The sequence below is a fragment of the Oncorhynchus gorbuscha genome, linkage group LG22 (genome assembly GCF_021184085.1).
Source record: "Oncorhynchus gorbuscha isolate QuinsamMale2020 ecotype Even-year linkage group LG22, OgorEven_v1.0, whole genome shotgun sequence".
NCBI lineage: Eukaryota > Metazoa > Chordata > Actinopteri > Salmoniformes > Salmonidae > Oncorhynchus > Oncorhynchus gorbuscha.
Genome location: NC_060194.1, coordinates 26,451,767 through 26,466,972, shown reverse-complemented (window position 1 = coordinate 26,466,972; position 15,206 = coordinate 26,451,767). Strand labels below are relative to the sequence as shown.

At 44.7% G+C, this 15,206-nt stretch overlaps 1 protein-coding gene across 1 annotated transcript in view; it reads left to right on the top strand.

The window, feature by feature from the left end:
* The window catches only part of LOC124009280 (solute carrier family 22 member 23-like), a 79,339-nt gene that overhangs the window by 15,678 nt on the left and 48,455 nt on the right, over positions 1-15,206 (top strand). Inside the window, exons 2-3 of the mRNA XM_046320912.1 lie at positions 3,417-3,520; positions 3,763-3,917. Of these exons, the coding sequence (XP_046176868.1) occupies positions 3,417-3,520; positions 3,763-3,917 (259 nt within the window). The remainder of the gene's footprint in view (positions 1-3,416; positions 3,521-3,762; positions 3,918-15,206) is intronic.

Here is a 15,206-nt window from a genome sequence, read left to right as displayed (position 1 = left end):
AATCAGGTAGGCCTATTTTATGACGTTTCCACTGAATCAGAGCATGACATTTTTCCCTTTCACACTGAGTGGTTATTGAAAGGGAGAAAGCTAGAAAGATTTTTCAAATACATTGAGGAACTATTGTAAGATCCACAGGTCATAGTTGGTGATGCATAAAGCCAATCAGAAATACTATCAAATCCCCCTACTTCTATTCATGCGTAACCTTACTCAACATTGACAGAATCGCTCCAAACAAAACACAATGACTAAATTGACAAAACAAAAAAATGTTTTTCACAAGTGTAGAATAGGTTGTGCACTCCGCAAACAATGTGTCCACTCTGACAATGAAAACAGGAAGACTGGAATAATAATATTGAATGCATTATTATAAATTACTGTAACCAAAGTAACAAACATTGTAGATTAGAAATGCTAGGAAATAACAGTAAATCTACTACTGGTGATATATGTATTGTGGAATTGACAGACACTGACAATCAAATGCAAACAATTCACACAATGAAGTTCTGAAACAATTAGCGGGAGAGAGTGCATTCTGGAGAGAGAAGTGCATTGTGCATCTAGGCACATTGTCAATCCGACTTCTGCCTTGGCCAGGTGATACGACCTCAGCAGAAGTCAGGGCATTCATACTTCTTGCGCTTTGCAGAACAGTGGAGAGCTGTTGTCAAGGAAGTGTGTTTGTATTTTCTACTGTCAACCAATCATGTCAATGTGGTGCTATACAGAACCCTCCACGTTGTTACAAAATTTGGGAGGCGCATGTCAATACGGTACAGAGCTCGATTTGGCCTCTGCATGGCTGTGCAGGCTCAAGCATAAATTGGCTTTTAGTCCAGGCCTAGATTATTTCACTGAGATGGTCACAAATATATTTATTATTGCTCGACTAAGACAATCTCGGTCAACCAACAGCCTAACGACCAAACAATCGACCAGTTCCGAGCCATTGCATTCACGTTTACCAGAAATCAAAAAGCAATGCAAAGTATTGGATGTGCTGTTTGGTACTTTCCAAAGCTGTGTCTTTGGGTATGTATTGGCTAATCTCAGAATTTGGAACCAAATCTTGTGTGTGCTTGTCTGTCTCTGTTGGCTAACCAGAGCTCTACTCTGGGTGTCACATCGATAGACAGACACCCCATGTGTCACACACCTGTCACCATCACGCCCCACCCTTACACACCCTCTCCTTGACTCTTATATCCCTCAGACAGCTGGGAGCACAGAGGAGGCTCCATTCCAGACCAGAGTACCAGGAACCCAGTAACCCCAACAGCCTGCCTCTCAGTACTGTTTACTCACAGCTGCATTGGGCTGAAAGTGTGGGGTGATAGTGGAGTGGATAAGTCAAACAGATTTGGGGTGACATTATCATCATTGACTAAAGTGGGTTTATTCTGTATTGTACACATACTTTACATGTAGACTTGAATCAGTAAAAAATGTATTTATTAGACATACTCCACATACTGTATATCTACTTCAGTTCCCCCTAAGGTTTTTTCCCAGCAGTGGTGGCAGAGTTAGCAGGGGATGAATGGGGTCTAGCTATTTTTTGCACTGTGCTTTATTTATCAATGATTGATTGATTTCTCCAATGTGGGGTCATTCTGTTCACACATGTATGCACCTGCAATTGTATTCATCCACAAATAATACAAAAAGATGAGCATGAATGTATTTCTAATGCACATCAGCTGTAGTGGCACAGCATACTTTACGTTCTTGGAAGCCTACTACTGATGGGGCAGAGGACTACACCACACAGCCAGAGGAAGAGCACACAGGCATAGGGGTTGAAGTGGGAGTTTACATCATTATAGACAACACACAGAGAGAGGGCAATCTAGACATCGGAAGGGGAAACTCAACATAATAGGCTACAGTACATTTACATGGTTGAATACTTTTAATGGAGGCTTTAAATCAATGGTTAGTCTCTCTGTATGTATTAATAACCTCGAGTGACTCCCCATCCCGCATGAGGGAGCGTAATCATCGACTGACACTAATTAGCATAACGCAACGGACATAAATATTCCTAGAAAATATTCCTATTCATGAAAATCACAAGTGAACTATATTGAGACACAGCTTAGCCTTTTGTTAATCACCCTGTCATCTCAGATTTTCAAAATATGCGTTACAGCCAAAGCTAGACAGGCATTTGTGTAAGTTTATCGATAGCCTAGCATAGCATTTTGTCCAGCTAGCAGCAGGTAACTTGGTCACGGAAATCAGAAAATCAATCAAATTAAATCGTTTACCTTTGATGAGCTTCGGATGATTTCACTCACGAGACTCCCAGTTAGATAGCCAATGTTCCTTTTTTCCAAAATATTATTTTTGTAGGTGAAATAGCTCCGTTTGTTCTTCACTTACTACGTCACAATGCTGTAGACACCTTGGGGAATACGGAGAAAAAGTAATCTGGTTGATAGTCCATTCACTGCTCAATAGGGACGCATTAGAACGCAGCTCTTTCAAAACATGAGGCACTTCCGGATTGGATTTTTCTCAGGCTTTCGCCTGCAATATGAGTTCTGTTATACTCACAGACAATATTTTACAGTTTTGGAAACTTTAGAGTGTCTTCTATCCTAAGCTGTCAATTAAATGCATATTCTAGCATCTTGTCCTGACAAAATATCCCGTTTACTACAGGAACGTTATTTTTCCAAAAATGAAAATACTGCCACCTAGTCACAAAAGTTATTAACACAGTGTCCAAAGAAGAGCCAGAAGTATACAGAATGGTGTCGTCTGCGTAGAGGTGGATCAGAGAATCACCAGCAGCAAGAGCAACATCATTGATGTATACAGAGAAAAGAGTCGGCCCGAGATTTGAACCCTGTGGCACCCCCATAGAGACTGCCAGAGGTCCGGACAACAGGCCCTCCGATTTGACACACTGAACTCTATCTGAGAAGTAATTGGTGAACCAGGCGTTTACTACGGGAACCTTATTTTTCCAAAAATGATAATACTGCCCCCTAGTCACAAAAGGTTTTAAGGCGTTGTTAGCAAAGTGGGATGTCGGTTAGGGAGACTGAATTGAGATCAGGGGTGTGCTGCCTGGTTCAAATCCAATAGGAAGTTAGCTAGAATGCTCTTGTAGCTCTGAGTTAATGTTCCCATACAATCTGACAAATAATGTATATGCTTCATGTCGTTATTAGATATATTGAGTAACACTCTGGCTGAGATTAGTCTGAATACAAAATGGCTGATGTGAATTGGTTGTTTCTCCGTATGCCATAGTTCCGCTGCCCTCTGTGTGTTTGTTACTTTGTGTGAGAGTCTTTCAGAGGATTTGGGATAAAGCAGAAGACACGTTTCCGTTTGACATTTGTGTTCATTAGACAATCCAGTAACCTTCCTCTGTTCTTCTTCGTCTTCTACAGTGGAGTCTGGTGTGTGACTCGGCGTGGAAGGTCCACATCGCTAAGTTCTCTCTGCTGGTGGGATCCATATTTGGATACCTGGTCTTTGGGGTCCTGGCAGACTGGTGAGCACAATTATTCACTATTACACAATAAGTTGTTACATGATATCTTTGCTACATAATACATTTATTACATAATATATTTTCATAGACATTTCATTCAGGAGTTTTCAGTGTGTTTCTTGTTAATGCTTTAGCTTGTATTGTTTAAATATGGACAAGTAATTAAGGATCTTTCCTACTGTATTTGTGCTTCATCCTCTCTCTCTCTCTCCCCCTCCCTCCTTCTCTCCTTCCATCCTCAGGTTTGGTCGCCACCCGGTCCTAATAATCTCGGTCCTGTTCATGCTGGTGTTCGGTCTGACCGTGGCCTTCTCGGTCAACGTTCCCATGTTCAGCACCCTGCGCTTCTTCGAGGGCTTCTGCTTGGCAGGCATCGCCCTCTCCCTCTACATCCTCAGTAAGTCCTCAGTAAGTCCTGCAGACCTACTACACCATGCTATTTTGAATGCTTTCCCTATACTGTACAGGCCATTGATTTATCTGTTAGGTGAGAATTTCTATTCGTGCTTCAGTAATGGATGTGCTGCTGTGTGGGCAGTAGTTGGTTCCCATAGCCTTGTCCTTGTGGAGTTTCTTATAGTTAGTAGACCCCCATGTCTTGAGTTAGGACTCACATTCTATATATTGTCATATGGTGTTGCTGTATGCCTAAAAGTAAGGAAATCCACTAGTTATGAGGTGTACATTGCATTTGGAAAGTATTCAGACCCCTTGACTTTTTCCACATTTTGTTACGTTACAGCCTTATTCTAAAAACAATGAAATAATTGTTTTCCCTCATCAATCTACACACAGTACCCCATTATGACAAAACAAATACAGGTTTTTATACATTTTTGGAAATTTATAAAAAATAGAAAACTGAAATATCACATTTGCGTAAGTGTTCAGACCCTTTACTCAGCACTTTGTTGAAGAACCTTTGGCAGCGATTACAGCCTCGAGTCGTCTTGGGTATGACGCTACAAACTTGGCACACTTGTATTTGGGGACTTTTCCCCATTCTTCTCTGCAGATCCTCTCAAGATCTGTCAGGTTGGATGGGGAGTGTCGCTGCACAGCTATTTACAGGTCTCTCCAGAGATGTTTCATCGTGTTCAGGCTCTGTCTGGGCCACTAAAAGATATTCACAGATTTGTACCGTGGCCACTCCTGCATTGTCTTGGCTTTGTGCTTATGGTTGTTGTCCTTTTCGAAGGTGAACCTTTGCCCCAGTCTGAGGCCCTGAGCGCTCTGAAGTAGGTTTTCATCAAGGATCTCTCTGTACTTTGATCCGTTCATCCTTCCCTCAATCCCAGTCTCATGCTTCACCATAGGGATGGTGCCAGGTTTTCTCCAGACGTGAGGCTTGGCATTCAGGCCAAGGAGTTCAATCTTGGTTTCATCAGACCAGAGAATCTTGTTTCTCATGGTCTGAGAGTCTAGGTGCCTTTTGGCAAACTCCAAGTGGGCTTTCCTGTGCCTTTTACTGAGGAGTGGCTTCCGTCTGGCCACTCTACAAAAGCCTGATTGGTGGAGTGTGCAGATATGGTTGTCCTGGAAGGTTCTCCCATCTCCACAGAGGAACTCTGGAGCTCTGTCAAAGTTACCATCGGGTTCTTAGTCATTCTTTTTTCTATATGTTTTTTATTTTTAATTTCACCGTTATTTAACCAGGTAGGCCAGTTGAGAACAAGTTCTCATTTACAACTGTGACCTGGTCAAGATAAAGCAAAGCAGTGTGACACAAACAACAACACAGAGTTAAATAAATGTACAGTCAATAACACAATAGAAAAAGTCTATATACAGTGTGTGCAAATGGTGTAAGGAGGTAAGGCAATAAATTGGCCATACTAGTGAAGTAATTACAATTTAGCAAATTAACACTAGAGTGATAGATGTGCAGAAGATGATGTGCAAGTAGAAATACTGGAAAGACTAGTGTGCAAAAGAGCTAAAAAGTCAATTAAACAATATGGGGATGAGGTAGGTAGTTGGATGAGCTATTTACAGATGGGCTGTGTACAGCTGAAGCAATCGGTAAGCTGCACAGATAGCTTATGCTTGAAGTTAGTGAGGGAGATATAAGTCTCCTACTTCAGCGATTTTTGCAATTCGTTCCAGTCATTGGCAGCAGAGAACTGTAAGGAAAGGCGGCCAAAGGAGGTGTTGTCTTTGGGGATGACCAGTGAAATATACCTGCTGGAGCACGTGCTACGGGTGGGTGTTGTTATGGTGACCAGTGAGCTGAGAAAAGACGGAGCTTTACCTAGCAGAGACTTATAGATGACCTGGAGCCAGTGGGTCTGGCAACGAATATGTAGCGAGGGCCAGCCGACGAGAGCATACAGGTCGCAGTGGTGGGTAGTATATGGGGCTTTGGTGGAAAAACGGATGGCACTGTGAATGACTGCATCGAGTTTGCTAAGTAGAGTGTTGGAGGCTATTTTGTAAATGACATTGCCGAATTCGAGGATCGGTAGGATAGTCAGTTTTACGAGGGTATGTTTGGCAGCGTGAGTGAAGGAGGCTTTGTTGCAAAATAGGAAGCTGATTCTAGATTTAATTTTGGATTGGAGATGTTTAATTTGATTCTTGAATGAGAGTTTACAGTCTATCCAGACACCTAGGTATTTGTAGTTGTCCACATATTCTAAGTTAGAACCGTCCAGAGTAGTGATGCTAGTCTTGCGGGCGGGTGCGGGCAGCGATCGGTTGAAGAGCATGCATTTAATTTGACTAGCTTTTAAGAGCAGTTGGAGGCCACGGAAGGAGTGTTGTATGGCATTGAAGCTTGTTTGGAGGTTTGTTAACACAGTGTCCAAAGAAGTGCAAAATGTATACGGAAACGTGTCATCTGCGTAGAGGTGGATCAAGGAATCACCCGTAGCAAGAGCGACATCGTTGATATATACAGAGAAAAGAGTCGGCCCGAGAATTGAACCCTCTGGTACCCCCACAGATACTGCCAGAGGTTCGGAAAACAGGCCCTCCGTTTTGACACACTGAACTCTACCTGAGAAGTAGTTGGTGAACCAGGCGAAGCAGTCATTTGAGAAAACGAGGCAGTTGAGTCTGTCGTTATCTCCCTGACCAAGACCCTTCTCCCCCGATTTCTCAGTTTGGCAGGGCGGCCAGCTCTAGGAAGAGTCTTGGTGGTTCCGAACTTCTTCCATTTAAGAATGATGGAGGCCACTGTGTTCTTGGGGACCTTCAATGCTGCAGACATTTTTTGGTACCCTTCCCCAGATCTGTGCCTCGACACAATTCCTTTGACCTCATGGCTTGATTTTTACTCTGACATGCACTGTCAACTGTGGGACCTTATATAGACAGGTGTGTGCCTTTCCAAATCATGTCCAATATATACAATTTACCACAGGTGGACTCCAATCAAGTTGTAGAAACATCTCAAGGATGATCAATGGATACAGGATGCACCTGAGCACAATTTTGAGTCTCATAACAAAGGGTCTGAATACTTATGTAAATAAAGTATTTCCGGTTTTTATTTTTATAAATGTGCAAACATTTATAAACCTCTGTTTTCACTTTATCATTATTGGATATTGTGTGTAGATCGATGAGGATTTGTATTTATTTAATCAAAATATGGAAAAGGCCATGAGGTCTGAATGCCTTCCGAATGCACTGTAAGTATGTTGTGAGGGCCGTAGTGTGTTTTTTCCAACAGATACTGTTAGTTCAAGTTGCCTATGAAGTGTTAAAACAGGCCTCTGCATCACTAGAGATGACTGCAAGCGTTTCAGAATGAGCTCTGGAGACCTACTGGAGCCTCATAGAGAGATATACCTGTTGTGCATTGCTTTTCCTATGCGTTTCATGTAGATGCTGTTACAGCAGCTTCCATAGGTCCAAGCTAGCTGTGTTTTCACTTATCCCTGTTTCCACCAGCCCAGGCCTCTGCATTGATAGAGATGACTACAAGCATGTGTACTTGTCTGGAAACCTAGGTTGTGTCTGAAATGGCACACTATACCCTAGATAGTGCACTACTTTTGACCAGGGTTCTACCTTTAACCAGTGCTCTGTGTCAAAAGCACATAGGGAATAGGGTGCTATTTCAGCTGCAGCCCTAGCCTTTCCAATGTGGGTCATGTTTATGCAAGGTCAGCAGAGGGTTAGAGGCTGTTGAATATGTACTAAACACAGAGGGAGGTTGGAGAATGTCAAAGGCCACTGTGTAGGCGTAGCAGCAATACTGTACCCACAACCTGTCTGGTCTACCTCATGGATTGCTGGCAGAGCAGCGTCAGGCTCACACTTTCGATGGGGTCAGTTAAAATAGGTTTGTTTTGGTCTGAGTTTGTTTTGTTGTAGTTCTAGGGAAAACGACATGGCATTGCTGGTAGACAGAGAGTGGAAAGTTATCAAAAGCGTGTGTAACTGTGACATCAAATTCACTTGATCAAAGAGCCTTTCAGTGTAACGTATGGTCCTTCTGTAGCTCAGTTGGTAGAGCATGGCGCTTGTAACGCCAGGGTAGTGGGTTCGATTCCCGGGACCACCCATACGTAGAATGTATGCACACATGACTGTAAGTCGCTTTGGATAAAAGTGTCTGCTAAATGGCATATATTATTATTATTATTAATGTAGCCTCTGATAGCATACAATTTTTATTTTGGAGGGCGTAACCTCCTTATGAGGAGGTATCAACTGACAGAGAAGTGCTGACTTTCCACATTAGGGTTATTCTTTGGCCCTCTGAAGCACAATCAACCTCACTCGGCCAAATAACAGTTTTCCCTGGGTTTGGCATCTTACTGCTAATCAATAGACTGACAGATACTGAGAGGGAAACGGAGGAGGGAGGACATTGATAACCTGTCTGCTCCACTCTACTCCTTGGCCTTGCCGAATACAGCGCTTCAGTGGTACTGTGTGTACTGTACACTCCATAACAGTCACAGAGAGATGAATCCTCATTGCCGTTGACTAGTGACCTTTTCTCTCCACAGTAAAGGTTTGATGAGCAATAATCTACTTTAGACAGCCGTTCCAGTCGGTCCTGCCACTCGTTACCGTTGAAATAGATTTACCCAGCTAGCGAAGCGGGGGGAAGGGAGGGAGGTGGGGTGGGGCAGGGGGAATTAATAGCATCCTGATAACTAGCCTTGCGGTTGATGCCCAGTACAGTCCCGCTGTACAATAGATCCCTAAAAGCCTCTTTGCCTGCAGTAATTGTCTGTCGCAGAGGAAGGGGGGGACAGAGGGCGGCAGAGGAGCCCTCCATGTCCTTGTCATTCTAACTTAATCCATACTGTCTACCTTGAAAAGCCTTGCAGCTCGCCCAAAATAGAGCACTGGGATTGGTCGGTACTGAGTGGATTAGAGTCGAGGGGCCGGATGAATGCGGAGACTAGAGGGGTTCCTGGCTGTTCAGAGGTTGTGGGGAAAAATAATAGTTGTTGTGTAATGGGGCAGATGTTTTTAAAGCAATGATGAGGTGTCAGACTGCTGAGTTTTTGACTGTTAAGAATGCAGAGTGATTGACATGGGAAAAAATGCACAGAAGCATGTACTTTACATCTAATTTCTGTCTCATTAGATTTTTTATTTTTTTCACTGAGTTGAAGTTCTTTTAAGGAAATTAAATAAATTCATTAAGCCCTATTATGAAAAGATTTGGCATGGGTCCCCGGACCCTCAAAAAGTTCTACAGCTGCACCACCGAGAGCATCCTGACTGGTTGCATCACTGCCTGGTATGGCAACTGCTCGGCCTCCGACCGCAAGGCACTAGAGAGGGTAGTGCGTACGGCCCAGTACATCACTGGGAGCAAGCTTCCTGCCATCCAGGACCTCATATATACCAGGCAGTGTCAGAGCAAGGCCCTAAATATTGTCAAAGACTCCATCCATCCTAGTCATAGACTGTTCTCTCTGCTACTTCAAGGCAAGCGATAATGAAGCGCCAAGTCTAGGTCAAAGAGGCTTCTAAACAGCTTCTACCCCCAAGCCATAAGACTCCTGAAGATATAATCAAATGGCTACCCAGACTCTTTGCATTCTCGTCGCCCCCCACACACACACACACACATACAATTTTATGCTGCTGCTACTCTCTGTTTATCATCTATGCATAGTCACTTTAATAACTGACTACATGTTACCTCGACTAACAGGTGCCGCCGCACATTGACTCTGTACAGGTACCCCTCTGTATATATCCTTGCTATTGTTATTTTACTGCTGCTCTTTAATTATTTGTTAGTTTTTGTCTTATATTTTTACTTATCTATTTATTTATACATTTTTAAAACTTAGCAGGTATGTTTTAATCTGCATTGTTGGTTAGGTACTTGTCAGTAAGCATTTCACTGTACAACACCAGTTGTATTCGGCGCTTGTGACTAATAACACTTGATTTGATTTTAATCTATGGATTTCACATGACTGGGAATACATATATGGATCTGTTGGTCACAGAAATCTTTTTAGTAGTGTAGTGTAGTGGCGTGGATCAGAACCAGTCAGTAATGGGTGTGACCACCATTTACCTCATGCAGCGCAACACAGCTCCTTCACATAGATGTTGATTAGGCTGTTGATTTTGGCATATGGAATGTTGTCCCACTCCTCTTCAATGGCTGTGTGAAGTTACCGGATATTGACGGGAACGGGAACACGCTGTCGTACACGGCGATCCGGAGCATCCCAAACATGCTCAATGGGTGACATGTCTGGTGAGTATGCAGGCCATGGAAGAACTGGGACATTTTCAGCTTCCAGGAATTGTGAACAGATCCTTGCGATGTGGGGCAGTGAATTATCATGCTGAAATATGAGGTGATGGTGGCGGATGAATGGCACCACAATGGGCATCAGGATCTTGTCACGGTATCTCCGTGAATTCAAATTAACACGGATAAAATGCAATTGTGTTCGTTGTCCTTAGCTTATGCCTACCCATACCATAACCACACCACCACCATGGGGCAGTCTGTTCACAACGTTGACACCAACAAACCGCTTGAGATATCTTTGGCGTTGTGTTGTGTGACAAAACTGCACATTTAAGAGTGACTTTCTATTGTCTCCTGCACAAAGTGCACCTATGTAATGATCATGCTGTTTAATTATCTCGGCAAAGGAAAAAATACTCACTAACAGGGATGTAAGCAATTTGATAGAAATAAGCTTTTTGTGTGTCTGGAAAATGTATTTCAGATTATGAAACATGGGACCAACACTTTACATGTGGCATTTCTATTTTTGTTCAGTGTACATACTGTGTACTAATCATACACTACATAATATTTAGTTTGAAAAATATGAAAATGTATGCACTCACTACTTACTGTAAGTAGCTCTGCTAAATGGCTAAAAATACAAATGTAAAACGTGGAACGTACTGTTTAGTAAAATTGATTGCAGTAAGCAACAAAATATGAACATACATGGTTTACCCATACTGAGAATGTGTCATCTAATGTGCAATTGCGTTGTTTCCGCCATTCGTTCATTTGTGTACACTGCGTGACCTCATCTGGTTACCAGCTGTTGTCAAGCACACCTGGGTGTGAAAAGACGCTTCTCTTCCTCAATAGTGTGCAGGGAATTCTACTTGATCAACAGCCAATTTTTTAAATTTCACAAACTATGAAAAAAATGGATTTTGCATACCCAAAATGGTTACTATTTAGAACACAAGTATGGGCATTCAGACACGACCCCTGTGTTTAACCTCCACCTCTGTGTGTCTGTTTGATAATTGCTTTGGTTGTTTACATACCTTTTGCAGAGTCATCTCACTGTTTGCTGACTTGATACTGTGTGTGTATGGACACAATAAAATTGAGGCCCAGTCTTTCTTTCTCTGTCTGTCTGTCTGTCTGTCTGTCTGTCTGTCTGTCTGTCTGTCTGTCTGTCTGTCTGTCTGTCTGTCTGTCTGTCTGTCTGTCTGTCTGTCTGTCTGTCTGTCTGTCTGTCTGTCTGTCTGTCTGTCTGTCTGGGTTTCTGCCTTGCCAATTTTTTCTCCCTCTCCACCCTTCTCTTTCTCTCTGTCTTGTCTCCACATCTCCGCCCTTCTCTTTCTCTCTGTCTAGTCTCCACATCTCCACCCTTCTCTTTCTCTCTGTCTTGTCTCCACATCTCCACCCTTCTCTTTCTCTCTGTCTAGTCTCCACATCTCCACCCTTCTCTTTCTCTCTGTCTTGTCTCCACATCTCCGCCCTTCTCTTTCTTTCTGTCTAGTCTCCACATCTCCGCCCTTCTCTTTCTCTCTGTCTTGTCTCCACATCTCCACCCTTCTCTTTCTCTCTGTCTTGTCTCCACATCTCCGCCCTTCTCTTTCTCTCTGTCTTATCTCCACATCTCCACCCTTCTCTTTCTCTCTGTCTTGTCTCCACATCTCCACCCTTCTTTTTCTCTATGTCTTGTCTCCACATCTCCACCCTTCTTTTTCTCTCTGTCTTGTCTCCACATCTCCACCCTTCTTTTTCTCTCTGTCTAGTCTCCACATCTCCGCCCTTCTCTTTCTCTCTGTCTAGTCTCCACATCTCCGCCCTTCTCTTTCTCTCTGTCTAGTCTCCACATCTCCACCCTTCTCTTTCTCTGTCTAGTCTCCACATCTCCGCCCTTCTCTTTCTCTGTCTAGTCTCCACATCTCCGCCCTTCTCTTTCTCTCTGTCTTGTCTCCACATCTCCGCCCTTCTCTTTCTCTCTGTCTAGTCTCCACATCTCCACCCTTCTCTTTCTCTCTGTCTAGTCTCCACATCTCCGCCCTTCTCTTTCTCTGTCTAGTCTCCACATCTCCGCCCTTCTCTTTCTCTCTGTCTTGTCTCCACATCTCCGCCCTTCTCTTTCTCTCTGTCTTGTCTCCACATCTCCGCCCTTCTCTTTCTCTGTCTAGTCTCCACATCTCCGCCCTTCTCTTTCTCTCTGTCTTGTCTCCACATCTCCGCCCTTCTCTTTCTCTCTGTCTAGTCTCCACATCTCCGCCCTTCTCTTTCTCTCTGTCTTGTCTCCACATCTCCGCCCTTCTCTTTCTCTGTCTAGTCTCCACATCTCCGCCCTTCTCTTTCTCTCTGTCTTGTCTCCACATCTCCACCCTTCTCTTTCTCTCTGTCTTGTCTCCACATCTCCGCCCTTCTCTTTCTCTCTGTCTTGTCTCCACATCTCCACCCTTCTCTTTCTCTCTGTCTAGTCTCCACATCTCCGCCCTTCTCTTTCTCTGTCTAGTCTCCACATCTCCACCCTTCTCTTTCTCTCTGTCTTGTCTCCACATCTCCGCCCTTCTCTTTCTCTCTGTCTAGTCTCCACATCTCCGCCCTTCTCTTTCTCTGTCTTGTCTCCACATCTCCACCCTTCTTTTTCTCTCTGTCTAGTCTCCACATCTCCGCCCTTCTCTTTCTCTCTGTCTAGTCTCCACATCTCCGCCCTTCTCTTTCTCTCTGTCTTGTCTCCACATCTCCGCCCTTCTCTTTCTCTGTCTAGTCTCCACATCTCCGCCCTTCTCTTTCTCTCTGTCTTGTCTCCACATCTCCGCCCTTCTCTTTCTCTGTCTAGTCTCCACATCTCCACCCTTCTCTTTCTCTCTGTCTTGTCTCCACATCTCCACCCTTCTCTTTCTCTCTGTCTAGTCTCCACATCTCCACCCTTCTCTTTCTCTCTGTCTTGTCTCCACATCTCCGCCCTTCTCTTTCTCTCTGTCTAGTCTCCACATCTCCGCCCTTCTCTTTCTCTGTCTTGTCTCCACATCTCCGCCCTTCTCTTTCTCTGTCTAGTCTCCACATCTCCGCCCTTCTCTTTCTCTCTGTCTTGTCTCCACATCTCCGCCCTTCTCTTTCTCTGTCTAGTCTCCACATCTCCGCCCTTCTCTTTCTCTCTCTCTTGTCTCCACATCTCCGCCCTTCTCTTTCTCTGTCTAGTCTCCACATCTCCGCCCTTCTCTTTCTCTCTGTCTAGTCTCCACATCTCCGCCCTTCTCTTTCTCTCTGTCTTGTCTCCACATCTCCGCCCTTCTCGTTCTCTGTCTAGTCTCCACATCTCCGCCCTTCTCTTTCTCTCTGTCTTGTCTCCACATCTCCGCCCTTCTCTTTCTCTCTGTCTTGTCTCCACATCTCCGCCCTTCTCTTTCTCTGTCTAGTCTCCACATCTCCGCCCTTCTCTTTCTCTCTGTCTAGTCTCCACATCTCCGCCCTTCTCTTTCTCTCTGTCTTGTCTCCACATCTCCGCCCTTCTCTTTCTCTCTGTCTTGTCTCCACATCTCCGCCCTTCTCTTTCTCTGTCTAGTCTCCACATCTCCGCCCTTCTCTTTCTCTCTGTCTAGTCTCCACATCTCCGCCCTTCTCTTTCTCTCTGTCTTGTCTCCACATCTCCGCCCTTCTCTTTCTCTCTGTCTAGTCTCCACATCTCCGCCCTTCTCTTTCTCTCTGTCTTGTCTCCACATCTCCACCCTTCTCTTTCTCTCTGTCTAGTCTCCACATCTCCGCCCTTCTCTTTCTCTCTGTCTTGTCTCCACATCTCCGCCCTTCTCTTTCTCTCTGTCTAGTCTCCACATCTCCGCCCTTCTCTTTCTCTGTCTTGTCTCCACATCTCCACCCTTCTTTTTCTCTCTGTCTAGTCTCCACATCTCCACCCTTCTCTTTCTCTCTGTCTAGTCTCCACATCTCCGCCCTTCTCTTTCTCTCTGTCTTGTCTCCACATCTCCGCCCTTCTCTTTCTCTGTCTAGTCTCCACATCTCCGCCCTTCTCTTTCTCTCTGTCTTGTCTCCACATCTCCGCCCTTCTCTTTCTCTGTCTAGTCTCCACATCTCCGCCCTTCTCTTTCTCTCTGTCTTGTCTCCACATCTCCGCCCTTCTCTTTCTCTGTCTAGTCTCCACATCTCCGCCCTTCTCTTTCTCTCTGTCTTGTCTCCACATCTCCGCCCTTCTCTTTCTCTCTGTCTTGTCTCCACATCTCCGCCCTTCTCTTTCTCTGTCTAGTCTCCACATCTCCGCCCTTCTCTTTCTCTCTGTCTTGTCTCCACATCTCCGCCCTTCTCTTTCTCTTTCTAGTCTCCACATCTCTGCCCTTCTCTTTCTCTCTGTCTTGTCTCCACATCTCCGCCCTTCTCTTTCTCTCTGTCTTGTCTCCACATCTCCGCCCTTCTCTTTCTCTGTCTAGTCTCCACATCTCCGCCCTTCTCTTTCTCTCTGTCTTGTCTCCACATCTCCGCCCTTCTCTTTCTCTGTCTAGTCTCCACATCTCCGCCCTTCTCTTTCTCTGTCTAGTCTCCACATCTCCGCCCTTCTCTTTCTCTCTGTCTTGTCTCCACATCTCCGCCCTTCTCTTTCTCTGTCTAGTCTCCACATCTCCGCCCTTCTCTTTCTCTCTGTCTAGTCTCCACATCTCCGCCCTTCTCTTTCTCTCTGTCTTGTCTCCACATCTCCGCCCTTCTCTTTCTCTGTCTAGTCTCCACATCTCCGCCCTTCTCTTTCTCTGTCTAGTCTCCACATCTCCGCCCTTCTCTTTCTCTCTGTCTTGTCTCCACATCTCCGCCCTTCTCTTTCTCTCTGTCTTGTCTCCACATCTCCGCCCTTCTCTTTCTCTGTCTAGTCTCCACATCTCCGCCCTTCTCTTTCTCTGTCTAGTCTCCACATCTCCGCCCTTCTCTTTCTCTCTGTCTTGTCTCCACATCTCCGCCCTTCTCTTTCTCTCTGTCTTGTCTCCACATCTCCGCCCTTCTCTTTCTCTG